The following is a 25,728-nucleotide window of genomic DNA, read 5'->3' on the forward strand; positions in this document are numbered from 1 at the left end:
GATTACAGATGATGATGTATCTGGCCTTGTGCAGACGCACATCTCCCAGGAACATCTACAGGAGCTTCACTGACTAATAAGCAGACTGCAGACCACAACATACACACGTCTGGAGACTGAGGTGCGCTTGGCAGCTCACACGTTCCTCACAGCATACAAACTTATAGGGCAAACTGTCACTGAAGCCAGCGGACCGGATTTAGGAAAGTTCCTGCTGAATGATTTAGGGCATTTAGATGGCACGGGTGCTGGTGAGGTGAGGCGGTCCAGGGGAGGGCTAATCCAGCCGTGCTGACTCGTGGAGAAGTGTGGAGATCACTCTCAACGGGGCTGTAAGACACAGGCAGGTCCTGCAGCAGGATAATCCCCTTAAGAATCGGGGTTTAACTAATCCTCAACACTTTAGCCAAAAGCTCTTACATTGCCAAGAGACTCTCTGCCTCTCTAAACATACAGCGCCAGTTCTTCTCAGAAGTGTGAGGGGGAACCTGGGCAAGGTTTATTTTAACATTTAACCATAGGCAAGTGTCAGATCCCAAATTACTGTTAAAATAAAAAAAAACAATTTTTTTTGGAATTTTCTAATTTTGGGTGATGTGCAGTAGTTAAATGTTGTCCTAGCTGTTCTCTGGGTGATGTTCACGTGGTCTAAAGGGGACTGATGGGTCTAAATTTGAGAACCTTGCCTTGCACACAAAGCGTTTCTGAGAAAGGCTTCATGTAAATTCCAAGTTTTTAAATAAATCTGGACTTCTACCTCCAGCCTACAGAGGGCACTGTTGGATTACATTGGGGCTTGTCTTGCAGCGCAATAGATTAATCATTTACACATCAAAGTGATTGTTCTTTTACAGGCTACTTACATGACCCACTGACCTTTATAAGTGAGGCCCTTTTCATGGTTTACACTGGTTGCCGGGAAAAACTGAGTTCACGTCAAAATGATATTGTTACACCAGGCAAACATCCTCTTACAATTCAGTGGTTTATGAAGAGATAAAAACACCCATTCATATTTTCATCGGTTCAGCTACTTTACAAAACAAAAAACATTGAAATCGAAAAGAAATTGGGTTCCCCACTCACATTTGACCCCTTCACAACATCTCAATGGCAAACTAGAAAAGTCGTAAGGTTGACGTTCAACTTTCAAATTATGAAACGATAGCCACAATTCAATAAACAAAGGAGATTAAAGTAACAGCTGATTCTGTACGACTCAGTGGGAAGTACAACATTCATTACACCCACATTTTTCTAAGTGCTCCCAGATTTATGAATTGGACTTTTCTTCGTTTAAATTACTGGCAGTGTGGCAGTGAAGGTGTCTCTGTAAGCAAATGGCTGTACTCCCAGCTGAGAGCTGCGCTTTAACATGCAGCCGGCTTTAATGAGAGCTTCTCTGGCTCCGTAAAATGTTTAAGCAGATTCTTGCACTGCCTGTGGGATGAAATGTAGCCGAGGCTACACTAGTTCACAGATACACACACGCAGCCCTGTCTACACTGATGCCGGACCTGATTATGCTCATCATTATCATTACCCATAAGTATTTGCAGCACTGGCTAGGTGGTCTGATATTAAAGAAACTGCATCCAGCTCTCTGACCACTATCACTGTCATCAGTGTGCAGGCAGACAAAAGCTGCTACGGAGTAGCTGGTCAGCTGAAAGTGATTTGCCAAACACCAAATTAAACGACAGAGAAAAGGGATGAAACTGAAGATGATTCAAGAACAAAAGGATCATGGGAAACACACAAGACAGAGAAAGGGCGCAGACTGAGTGAGTAAGCATGATCAGTCAACAATGGACTTTTGTCTTCCCCCTCTTTATTGAGACAGGCAGCTGACCAACCCTAAAGTCAGCAATCATAAAAATTTCACATAACATAACAGGTTATATTAATCTCAAACTCACAGATCCATGTCTGCTCTTTCAAATATCATCTACAGCGATCTGCTGACATACTACAGCTCAAGTGTGTTTCACTGGGGTTTGCAAGGCAATAATGCCATCTGGCTGAACGTCTGAATTGGGCCTTTATTTCCCAGTCAGCACCCTTAACTACTACTTTTAACTGCAATCGAGTTAGAAAAACAACCCATGAGGACAAGGAGGGTGAGCTAGGGGAGAGAGGGACGGCATGTCCGGAGCCAGGGACTGTACAGGGGTAGCTGCCATGGTGGTCTGCTCTGCTGATCATGTCTAGGACATGGTGATCTGCATGGACTCCAGCATCTCCTCCACTGCCTTCACGGAGCACTTGTTCTCTTTCGTCCCACGACCAGCCAGCTGAGAGAAAAGGATATAAAAGAGAACATGTGTTACAAAAGATTGTTGAACAAAAGTTGCCAAAGAGTGTTTGGTTTTCAAGGGCAGGCGTTGATAACATGAAAACGAAGGCTGATGGCCAATTCAATGCCATTAAAGGGTTTCATTAAATTTCAAGGCTTATAAAATGGATATCATTACAAACACACACACATACTTAATCATTATCGTATATACATGGAATATGCAGGATTGGTAAACTAAATTGATAAATTTAATAGAACCAGTGTGAATATAACAACAGTACCCAAAAGAACACACAATGTATTATGTATTCACATTCTCAAACTGGCCCATGTCTGATCTTAAATGGAACTAGTCCAAGATTGGCAGGGATATAAGACGCCAGTAATACTGAGCCAGAGAACAATATTTAGTCCTCGTACTGCTGGCATGTAGACAGGAATTTCTGATTTGTATCCCGATTTAGACTTCACAATTCAATATTTACGTCATTTAATCAATCAAATGATCTGTTATAATCCATCCATTTTTTTCCTGACATGGTGTGCTGAAGGACGTTATGAAGTAAAATATGTAGGTTACAGTCCATTTTCTATATAAATAAATAATAACAATAAAAATAAAAAAAAACTCAATGATCAGAGCAATGCGTCAGCTTGACTGATCATACAGAGTCATTGGGGCAAGATCATCCTTATGACTCACACTCATTGCCCCAGAGCACCTAAGCCGATGCTTGCAATCAATCAAGCCCAAGCTTCACTCCTTCTATACAGCACGGGGCGCAACATCCGGTGTGACTCATCTGCCCTGGCCCTCAGCATTCAATTATATAAAAAAAAAAAAAAAAAAAAAAAAAAAAAAAAAAAAAAAAAAGAGAGGGACAGCCTTGCCAGGCCAACAAAATGCAATCATTTCAGGCACGCTACATCCCCTGCCAGAGCAGGCAGTGCTTTCAGCGTGGCTTCATTAGCAGCTGTAGTAAAAACCTGTGAAGGAGTCGCTTCGGTCGAGAACAAAGCAGGGTCGGTAAACTTCCTCCAACAAATGATCAGCAGAGCTACTTCAGGCAGCTTAAGTGTCCTCGTTGTGATGAAAACCAGGTTGCCAATCGTGGTGAGAGTGTGTCCACATGTACAGAACTAAGAACCTCTGACACCAATCTGACAAATGCAACTGGACTACATGCACTAGATGTGACTGGAGAATCATGTATTTATTCTATTTGATATGAATATCAAAGTTATGTCCAGTACTAGTCTTCAGTTATTTGCATCCAAGCTGCATCTGGTCAGCAGGGATGGACATGGCGCTGCGAGATGAGAGACGAGTGACCAAGTATCCAGGTCCTGTTTCAGTGAATCATTAAGTAAACACGATTAGCAGCACTCTGGGCCATGGCCGAGCCGTTTCTGGAGAGAGATGCACATTTAGCGTGTCCACACAGGTGATGGATGGGCCCCCGCTGAGAATCCCCCCCACCACCACCCCTCAGCTCAGTTACGGGCCTCCAGCCGCAAGCCTGCATCACTGTGCTGCCCAGCGTTGTTACTATTGCACAGATAAATCTTTTACTTCCACGAAGGGGCACTGGTCTTCCTGGAGCGGCGTAGCCCCATCTCCCCACCATGGAGGCTGCTCACTTAACTCCTCACAGACTAGAAAGGAGAAGACAGGACCGACCTACGCAAATCACTTGTGCTTTTCTGTACGCGGGTCCTGTTGCCATGGCTAAATATGTTTACATGTGTATTGGTGCGGGGCTGGCATGGGCGGTGCAGGGTAATGTGACTCACTCATGATCGGGGGTTAGAGATGGATTAGGTGAACAGACAGGGGAAGGGTGACTGGAAATGAGCAGAAATGTTTAAGGGAACATGTCAAATTTGGAAAGAAAAGCCACCTTTAGTGGCTTCCAGGATGTGTACAACTCTGCACAGGATTTTCCAGAGCATTACGCGGAATTTGGTTTTGCTATACTTTACAGATCTTTTCCTATGTGCACTACGCTCTAAAATTCCAAACTGAGATTTTAATCAGTTCAGAGAGTCTAAATGATAGTGACAGGGGTGCCCATTTGGAAATAGAAGCCTTTAGTCAAAACATCAATAATATTCAGTAAAGATTTTCTTTTTTGTGTGGAAAACGGCCTTTATAATATGGAACATATATGCTGGATAAAGCCCACAAATTCACTGAAATCTACGACAACTGTCCGCATATATATGTTCGTAAAGACACTGCTTCAACAACTGGTAAGCTTTCAATGTCTTGTACAGATAGTGTAAAAGTAGTGGTAGATTAAGTTTGGAACTGAAGTGTAAGCAACAGTATTGCTTTTCTGAGGAGTAGAACTGACTAATATTTTAGCTTCATGATTGAGCTTTACTTATTTTGACAATTATCTGAAAACATAAAATCGCACAATAAACAATTTTAAAATGTAATCACATATAGCCTGTAAATATAGCATACTAAGGATAAATAAATTCTACTCAGTCAAGGTATGTTTGCAGCATTTCTGTCATATTTTCCAATCCATATTGCCTGTATTAGGCAACTGGGGCAGTAGTGGCCTAGTGGTTAAGGAAGCGGCCCTGTAATCAGAAGGTTGCCGGTTCGAATCCCGATCCGCCAAGGTGCCACTGAGCAAAAGCACAGTGACCACACACTGTTCCCCAGGTTCCCACTGCTCACTCAGGGAGATGGGTGAAATGCAGAGGACAGATTTCACTGTGTGCTGTGCTGCTGTGTATCAATCACTTCACTTTCACTGTAATTTGAAGGAATTGTAGAGCAGCAGTTTTTTGGAGCTATATGTATACATTTTTGGTCACTAATGGTAGTTTTGCCACAATTTCCTTATCACACTGAGACATGCTACACTACATAGACAAGTTTTACTCAGTCCTTAAGTTTTTCATGACATTGCTATCGCATCAAATCCTGCAAAATCAATTTGCTGCATATTTTCAATCCTATTGCATGATTTTTGCCAAAAAAATGACCCCATGTAAAGTCAGAACTATTTTACAACACCAGCTAGTGCCAGTATTCCCCATGCACGACGGTACTCGTCATTTTCACATTTTAATCAATAATGGACTGCACAAAGAAGAGAGACAAGTCCAATTTAGGGTGACATGTCCTCTTTTTGAGATGCGGAAACTGCATATGGGCCGGGTTTTAATATAGTCTGTTTTTTTTGAGCTGCAACATCATGGGAATCTCTCATAAAACATTTACTGTCCCCACAAATTTCAGTTCGCAAAAAGGAAAAACAGACTACAAAAACTGTGCATAGTAAAATGCCTTGCTGTCATGGTGTGGTTTTAGAATGCAATGGTGCATCTTGGAAGGCCACAGATAAACAAACACAGGCTGTGTTGCCGTCTGCTGGTTGTCATCAGCAGCTCTTCTAAACCACGCCGATAAGCCATGAGACGGTAGTGTCACAAGAGTGACAACGCTGCCTGGACAGTCTTGTACATACCTATTAATATACCTGCCAAAAAGCAATGTAAATATGTGTGTGAAATACACATGAATTGCCCAGTCATAGTTAATGCTGAAATTGTATTCAAGTAGTAATCAAGTGAAGATTTCAGCTGATGAATCAATGTTTTGACATTAAGTTGACTGACAGCTTACTAGCTTGTGGTGTCCAAGAGCATCTACCTGATGGTTAAAATTATACTGACACCACTATTTGTCATTTTGCACCCACAACATAATTGTAAGATGCTTTGGCATTTAGATAAAATAACTGCTTAAATCTCACTGTGCTTATTCTGTCTATCAACACGTGAAATTCAATGACAATCCCTTATTTCTTCTCTAGTCTTTTCCAAGCGAAAGTGTGAGTAAATGCCTACATACAGCTACGCGTTCTGACCAAACCTGCCTTAAACCAAACATTGCATTTTGACTTCAGGCAAGCAAGAAATTGCTGCAAAGACCATCTGCCCTGTAACTTGTGAAATGGGTGTGCTGTGAAAGAGAACCACTGACACTAGCAAGTCTTTAATGCTTTCATTTGTCAGACAGCAGTCATTGAAAAGTGACAAGCCCTTGTAACTGCACTTTCAAAGCATTAGCCTCATTACTCAAGCAGCGTGACTTGCGCCACCTCAGGGAACTAAACTCTCCGTCCGGGCAGAAGCCGATTCAGCAAGTACATTGGGGCACAATAAAAACGGTAAACACAGAATAGGGTTTAGCTAACTACACAATAAGCTGCCTTTTAGAGCGAGTCAGCAACCTGTTGCTTCGAGGCAAAATTACCTAATTGACCCAAAATAATGGCATTCAAAAGCATTAAGTAAACCTATAATAACAATACACTAGTTTTAATAATAAAATGACCTCTTACAGTCATCCAAATGACAATACTTTTAGGGTATTTAGACTTCACACAATCTACACAACAGCTGTGGTTACAGGTGGCTGTGGAGCTCCCCTCTTTTAATCCATAAATGCTGTCTCTTTTGATTAGTGACCCTGGTTTATGAGTAGAAGGGGCACAAATATGTAGCATGGATGCAGAGTGTGTATTTAGAGTAACCGGAGCCGAGTGAGAACGAGTGCAAAGGCACGACCACAACTTATTCCTAAAATGATACAGCCAAAGCATGTTGCCTGAGCAAAAGCTGGTTATGCGGCGAGACACCCCTGAGAGCTTGGTGCGACAGAGTCTTCCACAAGCCCGCCAAGAGCTTAGCAAGGAGGTGGCAGCAGCTCATTAACATGTAGTAAATCCCTAAAAACATGGGGAGGGTATGTATGTGTGTGTGTGGCATGGAAAAGCAGCAATTTGATAGCTGTATGGTGCTTTTTAACGGCCCCCTTATTGCATTTTTAGTCACTGATGCCTAAATAAGCAATATATTTGACCCAGATTTACATTAAATGTGCATTTATGTGCCCCGTGCCATGTTTACTGTGTAAACTGGTTTAGAAATGCCATCTGTATTTCGCTACCCCCCCCGCTCCTTTCCCTATTTGCGGCCTCTCGTTGTGTCTGTTGGTGGCATAAACGAGACGTCCCTCTCTCTCGTTGGTTGCTTACGGTGGTGTTTGGCACACGGTCTGTGATGATTCATGTAGAGCGAAGGCTAGCTCGACTTCTGCATGAAAACAGCTGTGAAACATAAGGCCTGAACCTGTGGGCTTAAATCAACACATTAGCTGAAATGCATCCAGCTGCACTCGATGGTGGCTTTTCTGACACAAACACACACACACACACACACCTGTGTTATTCTACAGGACCATTCTCTCTTGCACGGGGCAGATGAAAAGTGGACGCACCAAACCTCGCCGCCTGCCAGGCTCACCTGATATGCTCTGTTTATCTGAGCGCCGGCCCAGGCGGCATACTTCACGTTGTCCTTCTTCACCTTAGCACTGACTTTTGGGCTGGCAGCAATGTGGCTTGCAGACTGGGAACAGAGGTAGGAAGACCGTACATGATTGAATAAGAGAGAAAAATGGAGGGATGCAATTATACCCAATAATAAAAATGTCACAAAGACAAATGTGCAACCGTTTGAGTGCAGTCTTCGCCACAGTCGGAGAAATGGCTGGCAAGAGCCGGACCCCAAATGCACATGAAAAACCATTTACACACGGGGGGAAAAAGTGAGCATGCCCTCAGGCTTTCCTGTGGGCATGAGGGCTGTGTCACTTAATGTTCCCTAATTTCTGTAACACCAGAGATAGCCGGTGATGACAGGTTTGAGGGAGCCGTGGGATCGGCGTGCGCCATTGGGAGCGCGATGTGAATCATGCTCTCCACTCGCCGAACGACTGCACTACTGACCACAAATCCCACGTCTTCCCCGTGTTACTGCCATCATCTCCACACAGCAGAAACCCAATGGGCAGCACATGAAAGTGTTTGCAACGGACGTGCTGAAACTTTAACTGCACAGCCATCACCCAACTTTCTCCTCCTTCCTCCTGGATTTTTTTTTCCCTGCAAAGGGTGTAGTAATCCACGCCACACCCACCTCTTTTCTTGATCTTAATTCATGAGATATCAGTATGGAGAAGCGACGACTACAGCGTTTATGATATGCGACATTTGAGAAAATGTGAAAACAGAATCTTGATACCACACATGCCTGCTATCATTTTATTGCCAGTACGTAACATCTACTCTGTTTAATTGGTAAGTTACATTTATTCAGACAATGTCCACAGTGCTGTAAAAAAAAGCAGACACGAGAAAGTAGCTGGTAAAATAATTTCTTTGACCCACATAGGTCAAAAAGCACTGGAGCACACGTATAGCATATTGGTTCTCAAATGGTAGGCGTACATTAATTTCATGTGTAGCTCAAGGTTCTGGGTCAATCTTTGACCATTTCCAAAAAACTACAAATAAATTAGTCAAAGTGCACAAAATTATCAGCAAAATCTCCTAATGTCAACTGTTTCCATTCAAGTGGAAATTATTTAAGATTGTTTTTCAGAATTCAATAATGGGGAAGTCCATAGTTTAACACCAAACCACTGGAAATTTGGATAACTTAACGAATGAAATGGGGATTATGTTTTAATAGCCAACAAGACGGCTGAGCTAATGTGCCCTCTGGTGGAATCATCCAGTAGGACATTTAGTACATAGGCAAGTATTAAACTAGCAATGTTCGGGACCTAGCTGGTAGTCTATGCAAACATGTACTGAAAAAGGCAGAATATCCAAGACATAAATGAACGGTGTGTGTGTGTTTAGCCTTTTAAAAAAAGGAAGAACACTGAAACCCTGTGTGCATCTCTCCTTTTGACCTGCTCTGGTTTTCCACACAGGCTCACAGTTTGTGTTCTTATGTCAGGAGTCACTTACAAATGATGCATTGGTGTTAATAGACAACTTCCTGTTTAAATAAATAAGAAGATTAAAAGGGACATTCATAGCACATGAAATCTGAAAGCCACACGACCCAGGCACGGCTGAGCTCTGGCCCCTGCTCCTCTCTTTCGATTGCCTTGGATTTGTTTATCCTTGTTGTAAACAAGAAAATGCTGCACAAAGGCCTGTGGGTAAGGTTACAGAAAAAAACCCAACAGTCACAGCTTTTTTTTCCAAGCTCGGGGCTGTCCATCTGAGTCAGCAGTGACAACACCAGTCTGCAAAAAGTCACCGTGATCATTCTGCACACCTCAAGAACACAGACCAATGGGCCCAGTCTGTTTGTTTTCTTTTCTTCTCCTTGCGGGAGCCACTACTCACCATGTAAAGGCCAAACAGGGCCCTCATGTTTCTGTTGTTCAGCTTCAGTGCCTGTGCAAAATACTTCCTGGACAGTTCCAGGTTGTCCAGTCCTCCTTGGGTATACTTCACCTGCGTAAGAAAGAAAATGTGGCATCCATGAGTGAAAGTGAAGTGAGTGATCTCATCTGAGATCATGTGCCAGGGCTTATGATATGCAAATAAGCACAACAACTGGAATAACTATTTATGAAACCCCCACCAAAATCTGATGACTGATGGTTTAAACACCAGTGGACGTGAGCATAAAAGCCACAGAAAAGATGTCGATTTAATATATATATTTTAAAACATGCTGAATTGTGTGACTATATTTTAAGTTATCAACAACATTCAAGTGCCACCTGTACCTCTGCATACTGCTCACAGTATAAGTGGTTGTGTGGGTTGGTCATCATTAGCTCTTCCAAGCAAAAGGCTGCTTTCGCGTAGCTGCAGGACAAAAAACAGAGAAACAGCCAACAGTCAAATTAGGCAGAGAAGGAACTCCTTCTCTATGCTACAAACATAGAGAAATGGTGGCTGCATTAGGGTGATCATTTCTAAGCCCTTGCTTGCAATGGAACGTGAGAAAAGAGAGAGGGGGTAAAAAAAAAGTGACCCTAATATCTAGACATACAGTAAAAATTTGCCTACTTTTTCGTCTTTTCTTAATTTGCAATTAAAGGTTGCCCTGAAGTCATTGTTGAGCCCTGGTGCGCTGTGCCATTCTCAGATGAGATCACTCAGCAGCAGACTGCTGAGCTGTTGACCTCACACTGATCTGTAGCCATTCCACGTCTCGGACGGTTTCCTCTACATGGACGTAATCGCATACACACACGCACACTCCCACCCTCACACCAAATAACCAAACAATTAACGGCAAAAAACCCTACACTGACAGCATTATGACAAAGCCACAAAACACAGAAGCGTTTGGAACCTGCAGGCTGGCCATGGCTGCGGCGGTCCCAGAACCGCAGACGGGGAAGAAGCTACCACTGCTCCCCTGCCATCAAGAAGAACGTGATGGTGCACATATCTGCATTAATAAACACCATGTTTCACATCCATAATGGTGTAGAAGAGGGGGAATGGAGGTCCTCCAAACTAGCTGGGAAAGCTAATCTACAGCAATCTTACTGCTGGCAGTGCGAAAAAACAGGGGCTCTGACGTAAGCAAGGGAGGTCTGGTGGGATGCGAATGCGGCAGCATGTGAGCAAGTGTGGTGAAAAGCATATGAGAAAGAAAGAAACAGCAAGAAGTAAAACCTTAAAAAAAGTGTGTGTGTCATATATATATATATAAAAAATAAAAAGGCACGAAAGATTAGGCCACTATTGAGGGGCTGCTTACAATTACCACTTCCTCTTGATAAATATTTTCAGATGTTGCTCCCGCCATGCCGGCCTGCGCCACAGAAAACGAGAAGCAGCAGGCCCCGGCCGTGCCCCCCTCCGCCAAGCCAGCACCAGCTACGCCTGCCAGCTAATCACATCGCACGTCCACCCAGCCCCACAGCGCTCACCTCGTACCCGGCAGGACCCGTTCTGAGACACGGTCAACTTCCTATATTTAGACCTGAAGATGGAGAGGTGGTTCCGGGCCAAGCAGAGGGTCCCCACCTTCTCCTGGGAAATTGTCTAACACCCATTTTCTTCTCTCTTTCCCACTCTTTTTACGGAAGAGGGAGGTGATAACATTTCACGAGCTAAAAGAGAAGTACAAGGAGGGGGCAAAGGGGAGCCAGTGACCTAAAATGAAGGAAACAAAAGAAAAGCAGACAACACTGACCCACCTATAGACCCGCCTGTCAATGTGAATGGTGTGATATTAGAAAAGTTGCGTTAAGAAGGCAGATAATCCGCTCACCCCTGGATTTCCTCTGGTCAATACAGCAGTAAAGCCCCAGCAGACAAAACATTAAATATCCAATAAGCAGCTCACTCACCACACTTAAACATTCCTGCTACCACCGGCCTCAAACCAGGGCGACCGTACATCCCGTCCTCTCCCTGCACATACAGGCCTGAACTACTTACCCTTTGCTCAAAGCAGTGTAAAGGCGTACAGGCACACAGTGTCGTAAAATAATGTTTTTTTTTTACAATGCTCTTCAATAACAATAACTCCTGGCAACAGAGATATGAGTGAAGGGAAGTTTAAGGGGTTGGGAAGAGCCCTTCTCATCCCTTTTATACACCAACCGTGTTTTTTGTTCCTTTTCTTTAAAAGGCACAAAGATCAGCCTGGACCCCTAGCTGAGACCTCATCCTCACACAACCACACTGGATCAAGCGCTCCGGCGCAAGTAATGCAGAAGGGAAATTTGGGGGGATAACACCAGCTTACACGTGTGAGGATAGTTCAGGACGTCATGCATTAGGTTCTCCAATAACAGGAACTACAGTCAAAGGATGAAGAGTGAAAGATGGCACGGATGGGGGGTAAAAAATTACTCATGCTCATTGATGTAGAGTTCGGACAGCTCATGCCATGCTTCCTGGTCTCCAACAAACCTGCAAGAGAAAAAGAAAGAATGAGATGGACTCGGTGATGGACAGGAGTCACAATAGAGGGGTTTTAGGAAGGGGTGGATGGGCTCAACCAAATGCAAAACCCCTTTTAATTAAAAAGCCAGTAAAGGGGGGTTTGAAGACGGGACCCAAATCCTCTTGTAAAACACTCACTGCTCCAGATACTCATTAAGCTCACGGATGGCCTCTGTGTTCTTCCCCTGGGCTTTCAGAATGGCGATCTTGCGCTTCCTTGCTGCCTGTGGATTGACATCAACAGTGGATTAGATGGGCTTTCATTCTACAAGTGTTTGTCTCAGAGGAAAAAAGCAGGGTTTGTGAAAGAGAGAGAAAAGGAGGAGAGATGGGAGGGGTTTCGGTCAATGAGTGAATGATATCCCTATCCCAGGCTATAGCAAGAATTTAGGTTTCTTCAAGGGGAGCTTTTGGAGGTCAGCTCCTTAGTGGCTCCAGCGGGGGCAGTAAATTCTCAGCCACGGTGCACCCTCCTCCGGCTCTCCCCAGGTTCTCAGCAAATTCTCACTCCGACATTCACACGCAGGGCCGTTGGGGCGAGAGGAGGCTTGAGAATCTTCCACACAGAGAGCAGAGGGCATGGGCAGGGTCCAATATCAATCACCCCGTACCCACCATAGCACAGCCCAAAAAAAAAAAAAAAAAAAAAAAAAAAAAAAAAAAAAAAAGGGACCTCTACAGTGGAACACACCTTCAAACAAAACTTCAGCCCAGCCACAAAGGGTCTTCTTCACCTTACTTTATTGAAAATGTAGGGGGGGGGGGGGGGGGGGGGGGGGGGGGGGGGGGGGGGGGGCACTTTCAAAGAAAGAAGAGGGGGGGAAACTTTATGAAGGGAATGAGTCATGCATAACATGTCATTACGACAGATTAACAGAATCGTTTTCTAAGAAATGCTGTTACGTGAGCCAATGAATATTCCTGATGTCCAAGTGGTGAGACACCCTGCAACCTCCCTAAAAGCACCATTATTGATACCGTCATGAACAGAGACGCTGATAGATGGTAACGGTGGCTCATGAAAGGTAATGGTTTTCATCATGCTGCCTCACAAATCATTAGTGGCTATTTATGACTGGATAGAGACCGAGTCTGTCTTACGCTGTGCTTCACTGGCGAGATAAGTGGTGAGTCACACGATTTAAGTGGAGAAAATAGCACATCATCCAAAGCCTTTTCACTGCAGGCATTTACACAAGGCCTTGTACCAGCCCTCAAACTTGCCCTTATTTTCGAGTCCGAATGTCAAAGTGACCTTAAAGCGGATTAGATTCTCATCAGTCTGAATCAAACAGCATTATGGCTTCTGCTATGGCCTTTCCAGCACCGAGAAGGGAGAACCCGAAGAGCAGCCCCGTCTGGACTGTCAGAAGCGTGCTGGCTGGCCGCAGATGTTATTTATGGACTGGCATTTGATAGAGTGGGTCTTCCTCCCTCTCTCCCACACTCTGAACCAAACCCAGCCAGTCTGGCCCATGAGTCATGTCTCAGGGACTATAAACCTACTGCTTCTCTGAGACTGGTGTCACTCCAAATCCACTTATCCATCATACAGAGACCGGGACCTGCATTCCACTTAAACACCTCACTTAGAACTTGGGAGACAGACAGAGAGAAAGTCACAAATATGTAGTCATAAAATCAGACCATAACAAATAGGACTATTCTATAAAAAAAAAAGCAAACTTTCAATCATCACAGTGTCATATGGTAATACACCATAAGGAGTTAGATTGGAAAAAGCACCCAAAAGAGGCCACTGATAATGCCTATGTGCTGTTACGCACCAGTGATGTATAATAGTCTTAAAGGGGATTTAACTCTGCATTTTGGGCCTGATTTTGGTACAGATCCCCCATGATTTAACATTAATAAGAGCTCCTTTAGCCTGTCTATGGTCCTGCAGTGGCAAGAAATTACGATAGGTGTAAAATGTGCTTTGGCCATTCTGCTTCGCTGTTCAGAGTGGCAGTTCAGATGGTTGGAACTGGAATTACCTCCCCTTTCTCATGCTTTGTTTGCACAGAGAATTTCCTACCCCTCCCCTAAAAAAGTAAGTCCACCGACCGTAATGGCTTCCAAACGCGCAAAGCATTCCAATTGCTCGGTGATTGGATGTGAAAATGAGCACAAATGTGTCACACGAGATTTAGTTATCAGGAAAAATGCAGACACGACTTCCTGGTTGTGCCAAACATCGCGGTTGGTGAATGGTGTTGACGTCATTTCCGCAAACGCTCCCTCAACGTCTGTAGACTGCTCTCCTCATAATCAGAAACATTGCTTCAGGTGTGTAAAAACACAAATAAGCACAGATACACACAATGAGACGGCCCAAGGAAATCCATCCATTTTTCAAGTCTAATAACAACAATAATCAGCAAATGACCAAACTGCAGTAATCCTACAAGAAAAAGCACTACCGACAACTGATTGTAAATGTATTAAGTGCAATGGGATCCAAAAATATCCACCCTCCATATGTTCTTTTTCCCTCTCCTTCCATTAAACACAAATCTCTGAAGACAACAGCACTGAACGGGGGTTCCACTATACTGGGAATTGATTCTATTAAACTTGTATTTCTGAATTTATACTTCTCTCACTAAACGGCTAACGTGTCCCTTTCCAAAAAAAAAAAAAAAAAAAAAAAAAAGGCCTTCCTTCTCAATCTCTTCTGCCATTTCTATTGCCTTTAAAAAGAGGCACTTGGGAGAAGAACATAAGGAATTTGGTAGTTTGTTGTGTCAGGCCGAACTTCATTAAATAAAAAAAATTAAAAAATGACCAAAAACACTCCCTCTCACACTGAAGTAATGATCCAGAGGGACCTGGCAGGTGGGCAAATTCTGCCGCCGTTGGGCTTCCTTCTTGAAGTTGCTGGCAGTGAGAACCCCCGGCTCCCGTTAAAAAGCTATTACATCGGACACCTATGAAGAGAGCAGCACAGATAGAAAGGAGCAAGATCGTTTTAAACATATTGGCTCACCCGAGACTTAACTAAAAATGACGATAATACAACTGATGGTGACCTAGTCAACTGCTTCCATGCTAAGCGAATGAGGAAACTCCTTGGTCTGACAGAAATTGCCTGAATAGATTTTTACTGTCAGGAAATTACGAAGCATGAGTGTAGGTCTCTAGTGGATTTTCTGGAATAAACTACCACAACCGACAAGGGGAGAAAAAAGCAGCAATCAAACAGTTCTACTCTAATTATGTGGACGAGTAAAAAAGCCAAATGGTCAAACTGCGCACTTCAGCTTCGGAGAAATCTGTTACTCTGACATCTCAAATCACTATCTTTTCATGCACTAATTGCATGCAAACCTACGCTGACCTCAGTGTGACTCTCAACAAGTCCGACCACTTTCTCAAGAAATGCCCTGTTTACGCTAAACGATTACACCTTAAGCGAGCAGGCTGAGCCCGAGCCATACGACATTTGGATTTTAACTCTGATAAAAAGAACACACTAAAGCCAAAAAAAAAATATATTTGTGCAAGTGAGAGAAAAATTCACCAGAACATTGCTGTAGGTACTGGAACATAATAAACTATGGAGGACTAAGAGTTCGAGCATTTTTTTGGACACCAGCACGGCAGAAAAGCCTTGAACATTTTTTTTGTCGAATCAACAATTTTGGTTAATGGGTACCACATCTATTCCACAGCCTATAATTACAACAGCTCAGTTTCCAATATCGGCTCAGCATGCGGGATGCGTCGCAAGTCTTGCCTGCAGTCGCCAGTTTTCCATCACCCCCAACCCCCCTGTGCCCACCCCCCAAATTCTGAACATTTATATAAAAATAAATATATAAATAACAGATAAGCCTCACTTCATCTTCGTTATTCACTGACAGGTGGGCCAGATGAGGTCACCCTGTTCCATCGGCTCAACCTCCACCACACCCACCCTCCATCCAACCCATTTTCATTGTGGGAAAGCATATACGTTCTGGCTCACACCGTCGCATTCTGTTTCCATTCCACACCCTCAGGTTAGTGGGGCACGGCTGGATCTTTGAGGGACACCAGCTACTGTTGGGAGATGAGGAAGTGGAGACAGCAAAGTGGATCTGGGTGTGGGCACAGTACTGCCTGGGTGGTGCACAGACGGATCCGAAAACACACCGTTCCCACGGGGGAATGACTCCTGGGCCTCCACCCACCTCTTCTCACCGTTTACCACTGAGTGCATAAGTGGGGAGCATCGCTAGAGCTGCAGACGCACAGCTAATATTAGCTGACTAAACAGTGAACCTGGACATAGAGAAGCAATAACAGAGCACGCTCAGAGGCTTTCAATTATTCATGCTAGGTGAATGAGCCAGCATGTTAAATTCCTGACTTTCTCCAGCATAACACATTCCTAATGTGGGGAAATTATTTATACTGGAAGAAAGCGTGAGGAACAGGTTTATCTGAGGTCAAAAATGGCCTTGAAACCATTTAATCAAATAAAAGCAATACGAACACCAGATTTTCAAAGATAAATTAGCCACACCGGCTTAATGAGATCCTCCTGATCCCTTTCCCCATGTAGTATCAACTGTCCTTAGACTTAAGACCATGGGTATCGGGACAGTGTCCTGGTAGGGAATATTAAACCAGTCCAATAGAAACTGTCAGTCAGATAAACAATAATGGTAATGACTATTGTCTGAATATGAACATGTGCGGGGTCTGACTATGGCAGCACAGGGCGGGATGAGAAAAAAAAAAAATGAAGCACTGAGAGGGAGAGAAAACCACAGCAGCAACTTGTTCCATGCAAATGACAGTTTATTGATTTTGTCAGCGTGGCCTCCGTCTGTTCGAAACGGACCGTCGACGAGGTGCAGAATCTTCCCATGCAGGCCAATGAACGAATGGCTATACTTTGTCTCCTGCACTTTGCCAGCCCAGAGAAAATATTTAATATACCTAAGCAGGACCATGTGTCAGACCGACAGAGGAAAGTTGTTGAACGTCTTCAGGCGTAGGCCAAAACAAATAAGGTCATGGTTTCTTCTGGGGGAAAAAAAATATTTATTTTCTTGCATGGGTGCACATCCTTATGGAAGCAATTTAGCAGCAGGTACAATTTTTTGCAGCAATGGTGATGTGCTGGCAACACAAACTTTGCAATGGCAAACTATTTGACAAAAACATGAAGCAAATTAGGAAAATGAAATTGTATTGTGCGTGTGGCCTAAACAGCCCACAGAAACTGATTGTATTGCAGATACAATTGAAGCATAATTCAATTACCAAAACTAGCCAAGTAAGGTTACACGAGACTTAAATAGCTGAAGTCACTCTGGCATTAACGCAGGACATAAATCTTGAAGCAAAACACAGGGTATAACAGAGAAGTGTCTGATGAGAAAGTCGTAAATTCAAGACTGCAACGACAAGGCATTTATTTTTGCTCGAGTTCCACCCAATATGTCTAATATTATTGAGGTCAATAAATCACCCTCACCCGTCGTGCCCCTGAAGCACTTGTCAGTGGCACGGTTGAAAGGCTGATCAGCACTGTGGTTGGGGTCACCAGGGGGAGGCGGAGCTTAACTAAACAAACTCACAACACTGAGTTTCTCAGCTCATTTTATCCACTCTGAAACAAGTAAACCTCGAATGCCCACCCACAATAGAAAAGAAGAAAAATCATTAAATAATGATTAAGAAAAAACTAAAAATTCCTTACTGTATTAGTTGCATCATCCTGGAGTATTGAATCATACAGCTTGTTGGCATCTTCGTACCTTCAAAAAAAACAAAACAGTGTCAATACCTGAGCATTCAGGGTAAATTATGTGGTAAAAGAAATCAGGCGTGTTTATGGTAATTACGTTCTTGTATACAGGACAGCTAGTCTCATATGGCTACAGTCATTATTTTTACATGCAAATGTAGGTATTATATAATTTGTTCAAATATTATTTAACAGCACAGAATAACTAAATGTCAAAACATCACTAAATATTATAAAGTCTAAAAGCATTTGAACGTAAAATTAGAATTATATTAACAATTCAGCAAAAATGTGATGAGCTGGCAGGGTCAAAAAATGAAAATTCAAGCTCATCCAGATGTGCTTCTCTCTTTTCCTTTTCTTTTTCTCCTGCCTGTGATGCCGACGTGCTCTGCAGCCAGTGTTGCCTTCTGTGATCAAAACCTGCTTTTTGCCCACAACCTCCAACAGAAGCTGCTCTGTGTCCCATTATCACCACAAGGCCCAGCTTCCACTGCCACTCCCCTCTCCTACGCGGGCTGATTACTCCACCGTGCACTGGCAGAGTGCAGATGGCATCAGCCCGCCATTTACGAGCCTCTTTGATTAGGTAGCATGTTGGAGGAGCTCTGTAAGCGCGACAGGGAGAGGGCCTTCATGGTCTGATGCCAATTACGCCGAGATCTTGAAGTTTATTTAATCTGACTGAGAAGGGACAATCACGCTCAATTATCACATACACCCTTCCACAAACTCATCATCGTCTACAAGACAAACACACACGTCTGTGTTTTAATGTTATTTGCCTGAAATGAGAGATCTGAAAAGTTTCTCTCAGCGTGAGACAGACGCAGACCTAGAGAGTAAAGAGAGGGGGGGGCAGGATCCCCGGAATACTAGTGGGAGCAACCACTTCCTTCCTGGGAATTCCTCACTCAGGGAAAAGAGCCACAGAACCAGCAAAGCACCGAAACGGTCTACCTCTATCACTTTGCCAGCGGGATGGTGGCTTGCAAAATAAACAGACCCCGCTCAGACCCCTCCGACCACTTACAGCCCTGTCGCCCCCGGCTGCTGGCGCGTGGATCCAGGGTCCTGCTGCTGAGTTGGTAGCATAAACAGGCCGCTTACCTTTCCAGAGCCTCAAGCCGCATGCCCGCTAATCGCTTCACTCTGTGGCTATCTGGAAACTGCCTTTTCAGTTCCTGTAGACAAGTCTGCAAGTTAACGGGAGGAGACAATTAGTCACGACACACCCAGGCAGTGCACGTTCATAATGTGTGCACAGAGGGGGTGGAAAAGAGGAGACAAAAGTAAATCCTAATTTGTTACATCATTCAGTTTTTCTTTGCCTGTGGAAAAGCCAATGTTTCCTCGGCCCTCTTGCATTTACGTAAAAAAAATGACATGTCAATATTACTCTAATGGCTTTCCGAGACAAAGTGAAAGAGATGACGTTCCCTTTTACAGGTTCCATGATAAACATTGGGGAGATATAACTGGATTTTTTTTTTTTTTTTAAATAATAAATAAATAAATAAATAAATAGGTTGACTTGGGCAAGAACTCACAATGCTACTCTGTGGGCACCCACAATTCCACATGCACTACTATAAAAAGGAGACAGGATGCGCCTTTTACCAGCTTTTTCCTCTTCTGCAGTGAACTGGGGTTTGCTTTTTTTCACACACTCCTGACGAGGGTGAGGAATGGTTATAGTCACATGGACGAAATGGAAAGTTTGCCTTGCGGCTTTGCCCAGTTGACATTCGGGCATAGACATGGAAGTCCCCCCCCCATCCCCAATTCTGGGCCATGTATGTCGATTACACAGAGCAAAGTAACGTAATACATTTTTAATGTGTCGTTTCAGGACTAAATGTAAGAGCAATATCAGGACCCACCCCAAAAGTCTCCAGAAGGGAAGCGAAAACTTAACAACCACCCTTTTGTTTGTAAGACACAATGAAGATATTCAGTAGACACATTCAGCAGGACCTGGTGCCAACCTTCAGCAAATAGTCCCCCCCCCCAAATCACAGACAGGGTGATGTGTCTTGGCCAAGTAAAAAGCATTTAACATTTGGCAAGCCGTAACTGACTAACCCTGAAGGATGGGTTGTGGGGTGTGGGTAGGAGAAGGCGTGCAGACTGTTTAAAAACTTACCCATGCCAAGTCGTCCCGACTACAGTCCAATGCTGCAATCATCACCTGTTCATATATAATCCAGACTGGGAATAGGGGGAAAAACAACATTGTTCAGCATTGTTCAGCTCCCCCTCCCCCCCCCCCCCCCCCCCCCCCCCCCAACCCAAGAATGATAACTTGGCATATAGTGCGATTGCAGTGCGACATTTCTCCTCTCGCCAGCAGATCATCTGGAACAAATTAGTGCTGCCTCACACTTCAGTCACAGAACTGTAACCAGTGCTTCTCACTTAATCTGTGAAGATCTGCAGGCAGTCTACAATTGCGGCCATGGCAACGCCTATGGAAATATTCATTGAAAATATCACACAGTAGAGAGTCTGAATGGCCTGTTATTCTAATTTTGGCAGAACGTAGCACCAAATACTACCACCCTGTATAAAAAAAAAATAGGAATCGTACTGAAAATATTTATATATTTGGTGGTGCAGTCATATATTTACATATATTACTGCACCAGTACTGCTGTAATACTTGGTAGATCCCTGTGATAACCTTAAAACGTGGTGTACAGTCTCATTCATAAAATGAATCCATAACCATCTGGTTCCAACCAAGTCATAATCCTGACGTTGCATGTTTCGTAACACATTTTACTCATTAAACATTTTACTAAAATGTTTACTGAAGTGCTTAATCAATCATTGGATCTAACAGTAAATGCCACTGACTAATGGATCCAATTAATGGAATTAACGCAGTGTGTTAGACAGGCCTGTTTTGACAAGCATGCCAAACTGCTTCAGTTGAATGCATTCAAACTGTTAATTGAGAAAGAACAATAAAATCCCACTGAACAAGAAAACTGTCATGCCAAAACAAACAAATGTCTTGAGTTTTTCTTGCCGTTTTTATGATTCCAACTCTTGCTTTGATAATTACCATCTTGTTTCACAGCCAATTTAAGAGCTGGTTTCAATAAAAGCAAGCTGTGTGAAGAACATGCCCTGGTCTTAAAGGACTGTATGAATCATAATGACAACGGTGAAAAGACGAACCAAACAGGCTGTATAATCAATTAAGATGGGGCAAACAAATACAACACAACAATAAATCTTTTCAGCATTTCAAAGTGATCTACATTTCCTGTAAGCTCTCTGTTAGAATGCCTTGGTTACAGGTTCCGTATTATGAAAGTTTTTTTGCTTTTATATATAAAAGCAGAACAATGTTCTGGCTTTTTTTTTTGTTTGTTTTAATGCCTGGCATTCTAAGGCATTTTTACAAAAAGGTTGCCAGATGTGTTAGAATGCCTTGGTTACAGGTCCCATATTATGCAAAGTTTTTTTTGCTTTTATATGCTGTTTGTAACCTGTTTGTAAAATAAGAGCTTACAGGAAATGTGTATATATATTAGAGATACCCTAATACTGTATGTGAAGTCTCTTTATGAAATTCAGCCGTGGTGGAGAATTACAGCCACTTTTTAGCCAGTCCCACACTGAGATTTCCCCAGGACGCCCCGTTTCAATGTGTGAAACTTAAAATGCAAACAAGGATTACAGAGGTGGGACGAGGAGGCAAGTGGACTATAGGAGTGCATGGGCATTCGCGGAAATGACGTCACCAACAATTCCTTTTTGGTGCACATGGGAAGTTGTGTTGCCGCTTTTCCAGAAAAAAAAAAAAAAATTAACCCACTGTTTCTTCAGAGTCTCGTGTGACTGAACAACAACAAAAATAAATAAAACATGTGGACATTTTTATATCCAATCACAGAGAAACGTTTTCAAGACATGACGGTCGGGGGAGTTTTTAGGAGAGGGGTGGGAAATTCTCTGGGCGGAGAAAGCATGAGAAAGGGGAGGTAACCTTTCCCCTCATGACGTGGGTGGTAGTAGCCTAGTGGGTAACACACTCGCCTATGAACCAGAAGACCCAGGTTCAAATCCCGCTTAACCCCAAGTTGCTCCGGGGGGACTGTCCCCTGTAACTACTGATTGTAAGTTGCTCTGGATAAGGGCATCTGATAAATGTAAATGTCTGAGCTGCCGCTCTATTAATGGCAAAGCAGAATGGTCAAAGCACGCTTTATACATATTGCCATGTCTAGCCACTGCAGGACCGTAGAGAGGCTAGGGGAACTAGCATTGATATTAAATAATCTCACAAAGTGAAATTTTCATAATAGGGGACCTTTAAACTAACAGTATAGAGATGAATATATTGGTAATAGCAAACATGTGACAGAAGCACAGCCTTTAGAAGTACTATGTCTTCATGTATGAAGCATAAAATGCAGGTCAAAATATCATTTTGACTGTGACAAACAAAACCAAATTGTTAACACAAACCATGTGGTTTTCAATCTTTTTGACTGAATGCATTTCAACTAACCATCAAAATCCTTCAGTCATTGTTAAGGATTCTATGGTTTGGTCGAACCTTACTGGCAAAAGTTTACTTTTTATTCAAACAGCCTTGAAACCATTAATGGCCATAATTTCCAACTGATATACCAGAAAGTCCTTATGATTTTGACTTGAGGTTAGTAGTTGTCACCACTAACATTCCTCCAATCAGTTACATTCACAAACTTAGTTTAAAAATTTGCTCAGATTAGGAAATTCCTGCAACTTCAGCCACGTTTCTCCATTTAAAACCAATGTAAATAGAATCCAAACATGGTTTCAGATAGAGCTGAATTTTATCACAATAATCAATTGGTTAGTTGTCCTTTTTGTGAGTAAAAACCAGTCATAATTCGGTAACATATTATGAACTTACCATCATCGCCTAGTTTAGATGCATGTTCGTTTATTAATTCTTCCCCAACATCCACAATTTGTTCGCTGTTTCTGTAATTTTCCTCTCTCCATTTGCGAAGCTTGTCTCTCATTTCTGTTGAGAAAAAGTCATATTAATACAAGGAACCATATTACACGTCAATTGCACCGTGCATGCCCCAAATAAGAAGTATTTTATAATAATATTACTTGTCAATGTCAATTATTACTTGCACAAACATAAGGTAACCTGTACACCAGATGTCTCCGACCGAAATCCTGAAGTGCACTTGTTCTGCACTTCATTTAACACACATGTAAACTTCTCTGCATATTTCCCATACAGTTCTCAAGTTGAATCGGGTGTGTTTGATAATAAGAACTAAACTATACAGGACTAGTACCCTCCAAGGCCCTGCTTGCAGACCCCTGCTGTACTTGGTCTTAGGTGGGTGCTTTTAAGGTGCTTTAAGATATATCAGGTTTTAACTTGGCAGCACAGATAATTTGTTCATTTGAAGCCAAGATGATGACCTTATCACCCTAGGCAAATATAGACTGTAACACTCCAAATGCACAGAGCTGAAGAAAATGTTTCAAACACTCTCCAGAAAAAAAGCTGTACAGAATCAGATAAAACAAAGAGGTCACTGTTACATACAGGTCACATAACGACAGAGAGGCAATAGCTGTACACACAAGAAGCTAAGGAGTCAGCACAACGTAAGCACTCAGGGTTAAAATATACGATAACCAGGGTTAAAATATACGTTTTTCGCCCAGCAAAAATGAGAATGTCATCAGTTACTATGCTAGAATACTACCAAATTAATCCGCAGAACAAGCTAATTAGCTAGCATGTTGAAAATGTCGTGTGTACACTAAACAAAACGCTACAATTAAACAAGAGCACGAAACTTAATTAGAGCGAGAGTGAACAAGGTGCTCCACGTCAAAAGCATTTTGGGTAAAAAAAAAAAGAAGATGAACCACGCAAGGGCTACATCTGGCTAAGTAGCCAGTTAGCGTTTTGCTAGCACATCATAAAACGCTGTTATAGGCAGAAGTACGCAGCTGAGCAAAAAAAATGATACGAATGATGTCCGCACACTGATCAATAGATAATTTCGGAAAGCGGGTGAGCATAAAAGTCTTTGCTACATAATTCGTTCTAAATGCTTCTTACCTTCCCATGTCACATCGTACAGCTCCGAGACGGTCGCCATGTTTCCCGGACCACGACGCTGACGTCATTGAGGTTTAGAGGTCACGCGCATAGCAGCGGAGCGGCGACACGTTCTCTTTAAAATGACCAGGACTGAAATCATTAAACCGCTCTGACATCGGCCTGGCAGACGACAGATGAAGGCGAGTTTTCAGAACTTTTTTAGGAGAGAATTACGTCTGTATATGGCTAGTCCATTTTTTTTTCATTATAATGCCCTATACAAGGTCATATAAGGATTCAGTAATTCCAGTAAAAAAAAGTACTAAGACAAAGCAAAACCATTTCTATATATGTTTTTTAAATGGGATTATTTCATAATCATTTCATAGTGATTTTCAAGAAACATCAGTTTTTATTGCAATAAAAACAAAATGTGTTATTTGATTATGTGCCACAGAGCAAAGCACCTTCCCCACACACGATGCTCCCCGGGTGCCTGTCATGGCTGCCCACTGCTCACTCAGGGTGATGGGTTAAACGCAGAGGACAAATTTCACTGTGTGCACCGTGTGCTGTGCTGCTGTGTCTCACAAGTGGCAATCACTTCACTACCTTATTAATTATGGTTTTAATTTGTTTTCATTTTCATGTAGGCATGTAACAAAATAATGATGTGCCATTATGTCAGAAGTCATATTATATAATTACATAAATGTATATTAAAAGAACTGAGCCATTTTTCTTACTGGACACTTGACATGAACAAGATAGAACAGTATTTCGACATAATTTTCTGTCATAATCTTCTTAATCAATCAGTCTTGACTGATTTTGGGAGTTGCCAATCACCCTTTCAACAGCCTCTTGGGAACATACAGTTTGTGTATGTTAGATGCAACCACTGGTAGATTTGAACTCACCTCAATGGAATATTTAATTCTCAGCATGGCAAATTACTATTTCATAAAGTAAACAGACATTGCTTCTTTTTACAAGGTAAATCTGTTATAAAATTAAACAGTGTGGTAATTTACTGGACCATTGCAACGATCACAAATGCAGAAAAGCATCATGAAATGTCATTATTTCTGTTACAGATACAAAAAAAATACATAATGTGCGGTTCATCTCACATTATTCTAGAGATCCAGGGGTTTGCAGTTTCCAAGACTGCAGATGGCAGTGAGCTGATATGTGGTCAGGTTTTTGCTGGAAACACAAATAGTGCTATGAGCACATTAAAACAAGCAAACACTGTCCTTTGGACTAAAGGGCCTTTCCGACTATGCCAGGCCAGTGTGCTAAGGGCCAGAGGTCTACTCATAACCTGCACAGCTGACAAGACTGTGTAGGGCTTGTCTTAAAGGATGGGTGAGCATGATGTAAGACCTCCCACTCAAAGGTTTAACAAGCTGCCTTTAACATAGTCAACCTCCAGCACACGTTCAGTGTTTATCTTGGATCACCTCTCTGGACCAAACGTCAGGATGAAGACAGATCAATAGAGGCCACCTGAAACCATAAATTGTGCTCTTTGACTTTTGCTTACGTAGGTTGGTTTCCATGCCTTGCAAAACTCCCACATGGCATGTGGTATAGACATGCATTTCCTCACTTGCGCTTTGTCTAAAAACAGTGGCCATACAATAGAAACACTGTTCAGACCTTGTATCTGGTTTCTGACTGATGCGAAACGGTCCAGGAATACACATTGAATTTAGAGAATTGTGTGCAGACAATTTGTTCTCCTCAGTTAACTTTAGTCCTGCATCTTAATAATATAAGTCCTTTTCAC

At 42.7% G+C, this 25,728-nt stretch overlaps 1 protein-coding gene across 1 annotated transcript; it reads right to left on the reverse strand.

Moving 5' to 3' along the window:
• Positions 1–1,811: 1,811 nt before the first annotated feature.
• Positions 1,812–24,060, reverse strand: emc2 (ER membrane protein complex subunit 2). The gene is made up of 11 exons (XM_028981387.1): positions 23,952–24,060; positions 22,767–22,880; positions 19,998–20,062; positions 18,962–19,047; positions 17,804–17,861; positions 12,247–12,332; positions 12,016–12,075; positions 9,924–10,005; positions 9,535–9,645; positions 7,634–7,738; positions 1,812–2,294 (listed from the first exon to the last, which is right to left on the reverse strand). Exons 1-11 carry the CDS (start codon positions 23,989–23,991, stop codon positions 2,208–2,210), a joined length of 894 nt encoding a protein of 297 aa, XP_028837220.1. The 5' UTR covers positions 23,992–24,060; the 3' UTR covers positions 1,812–2,207.
• Between the last annotated feature and the right edge of the window lie 1,668 nt (positions 24,061–25,728).

The sequence above is a fragment of the Denticeps clupeoides genome, chromosome 5 (genome assembly GCF_900700375.1).
Source record: "Denticeps clupeoides chromosome 5, fDenClu1.1, whole genome shotgun sequence".
In the NCBI taxonomy this organism is placed as follows: domain Eukaryota; kingdom Metazoa; phylum Chordata; class Actinopteri; order Clupeiformes; family Denticipitidae; genus Denticeps; species Denticeps clupeoides.

Coding starts and splice junctions, on each gene's coding strand:
- emc2 (XM_028981387.1), bottom strand. CDS start 23,991: ATGGCGACCGTCTCGGAGCTGTACGATGTGACATGGGAAG. Junction 20,063..22,766: donor ATCTAAACTAGGCGATGATG/GTAAGTTCATAA, acceptor CCCTATTCCCAG/TCTGGATTATATATGAACAG. Junction 2,295..7,633: donor AGATAAACAGAGCATATCAG/GTGAGCCTGGCA, acceptor CTTTTCTCTCAG/CTGGCTGGTCGTGGGACGAA.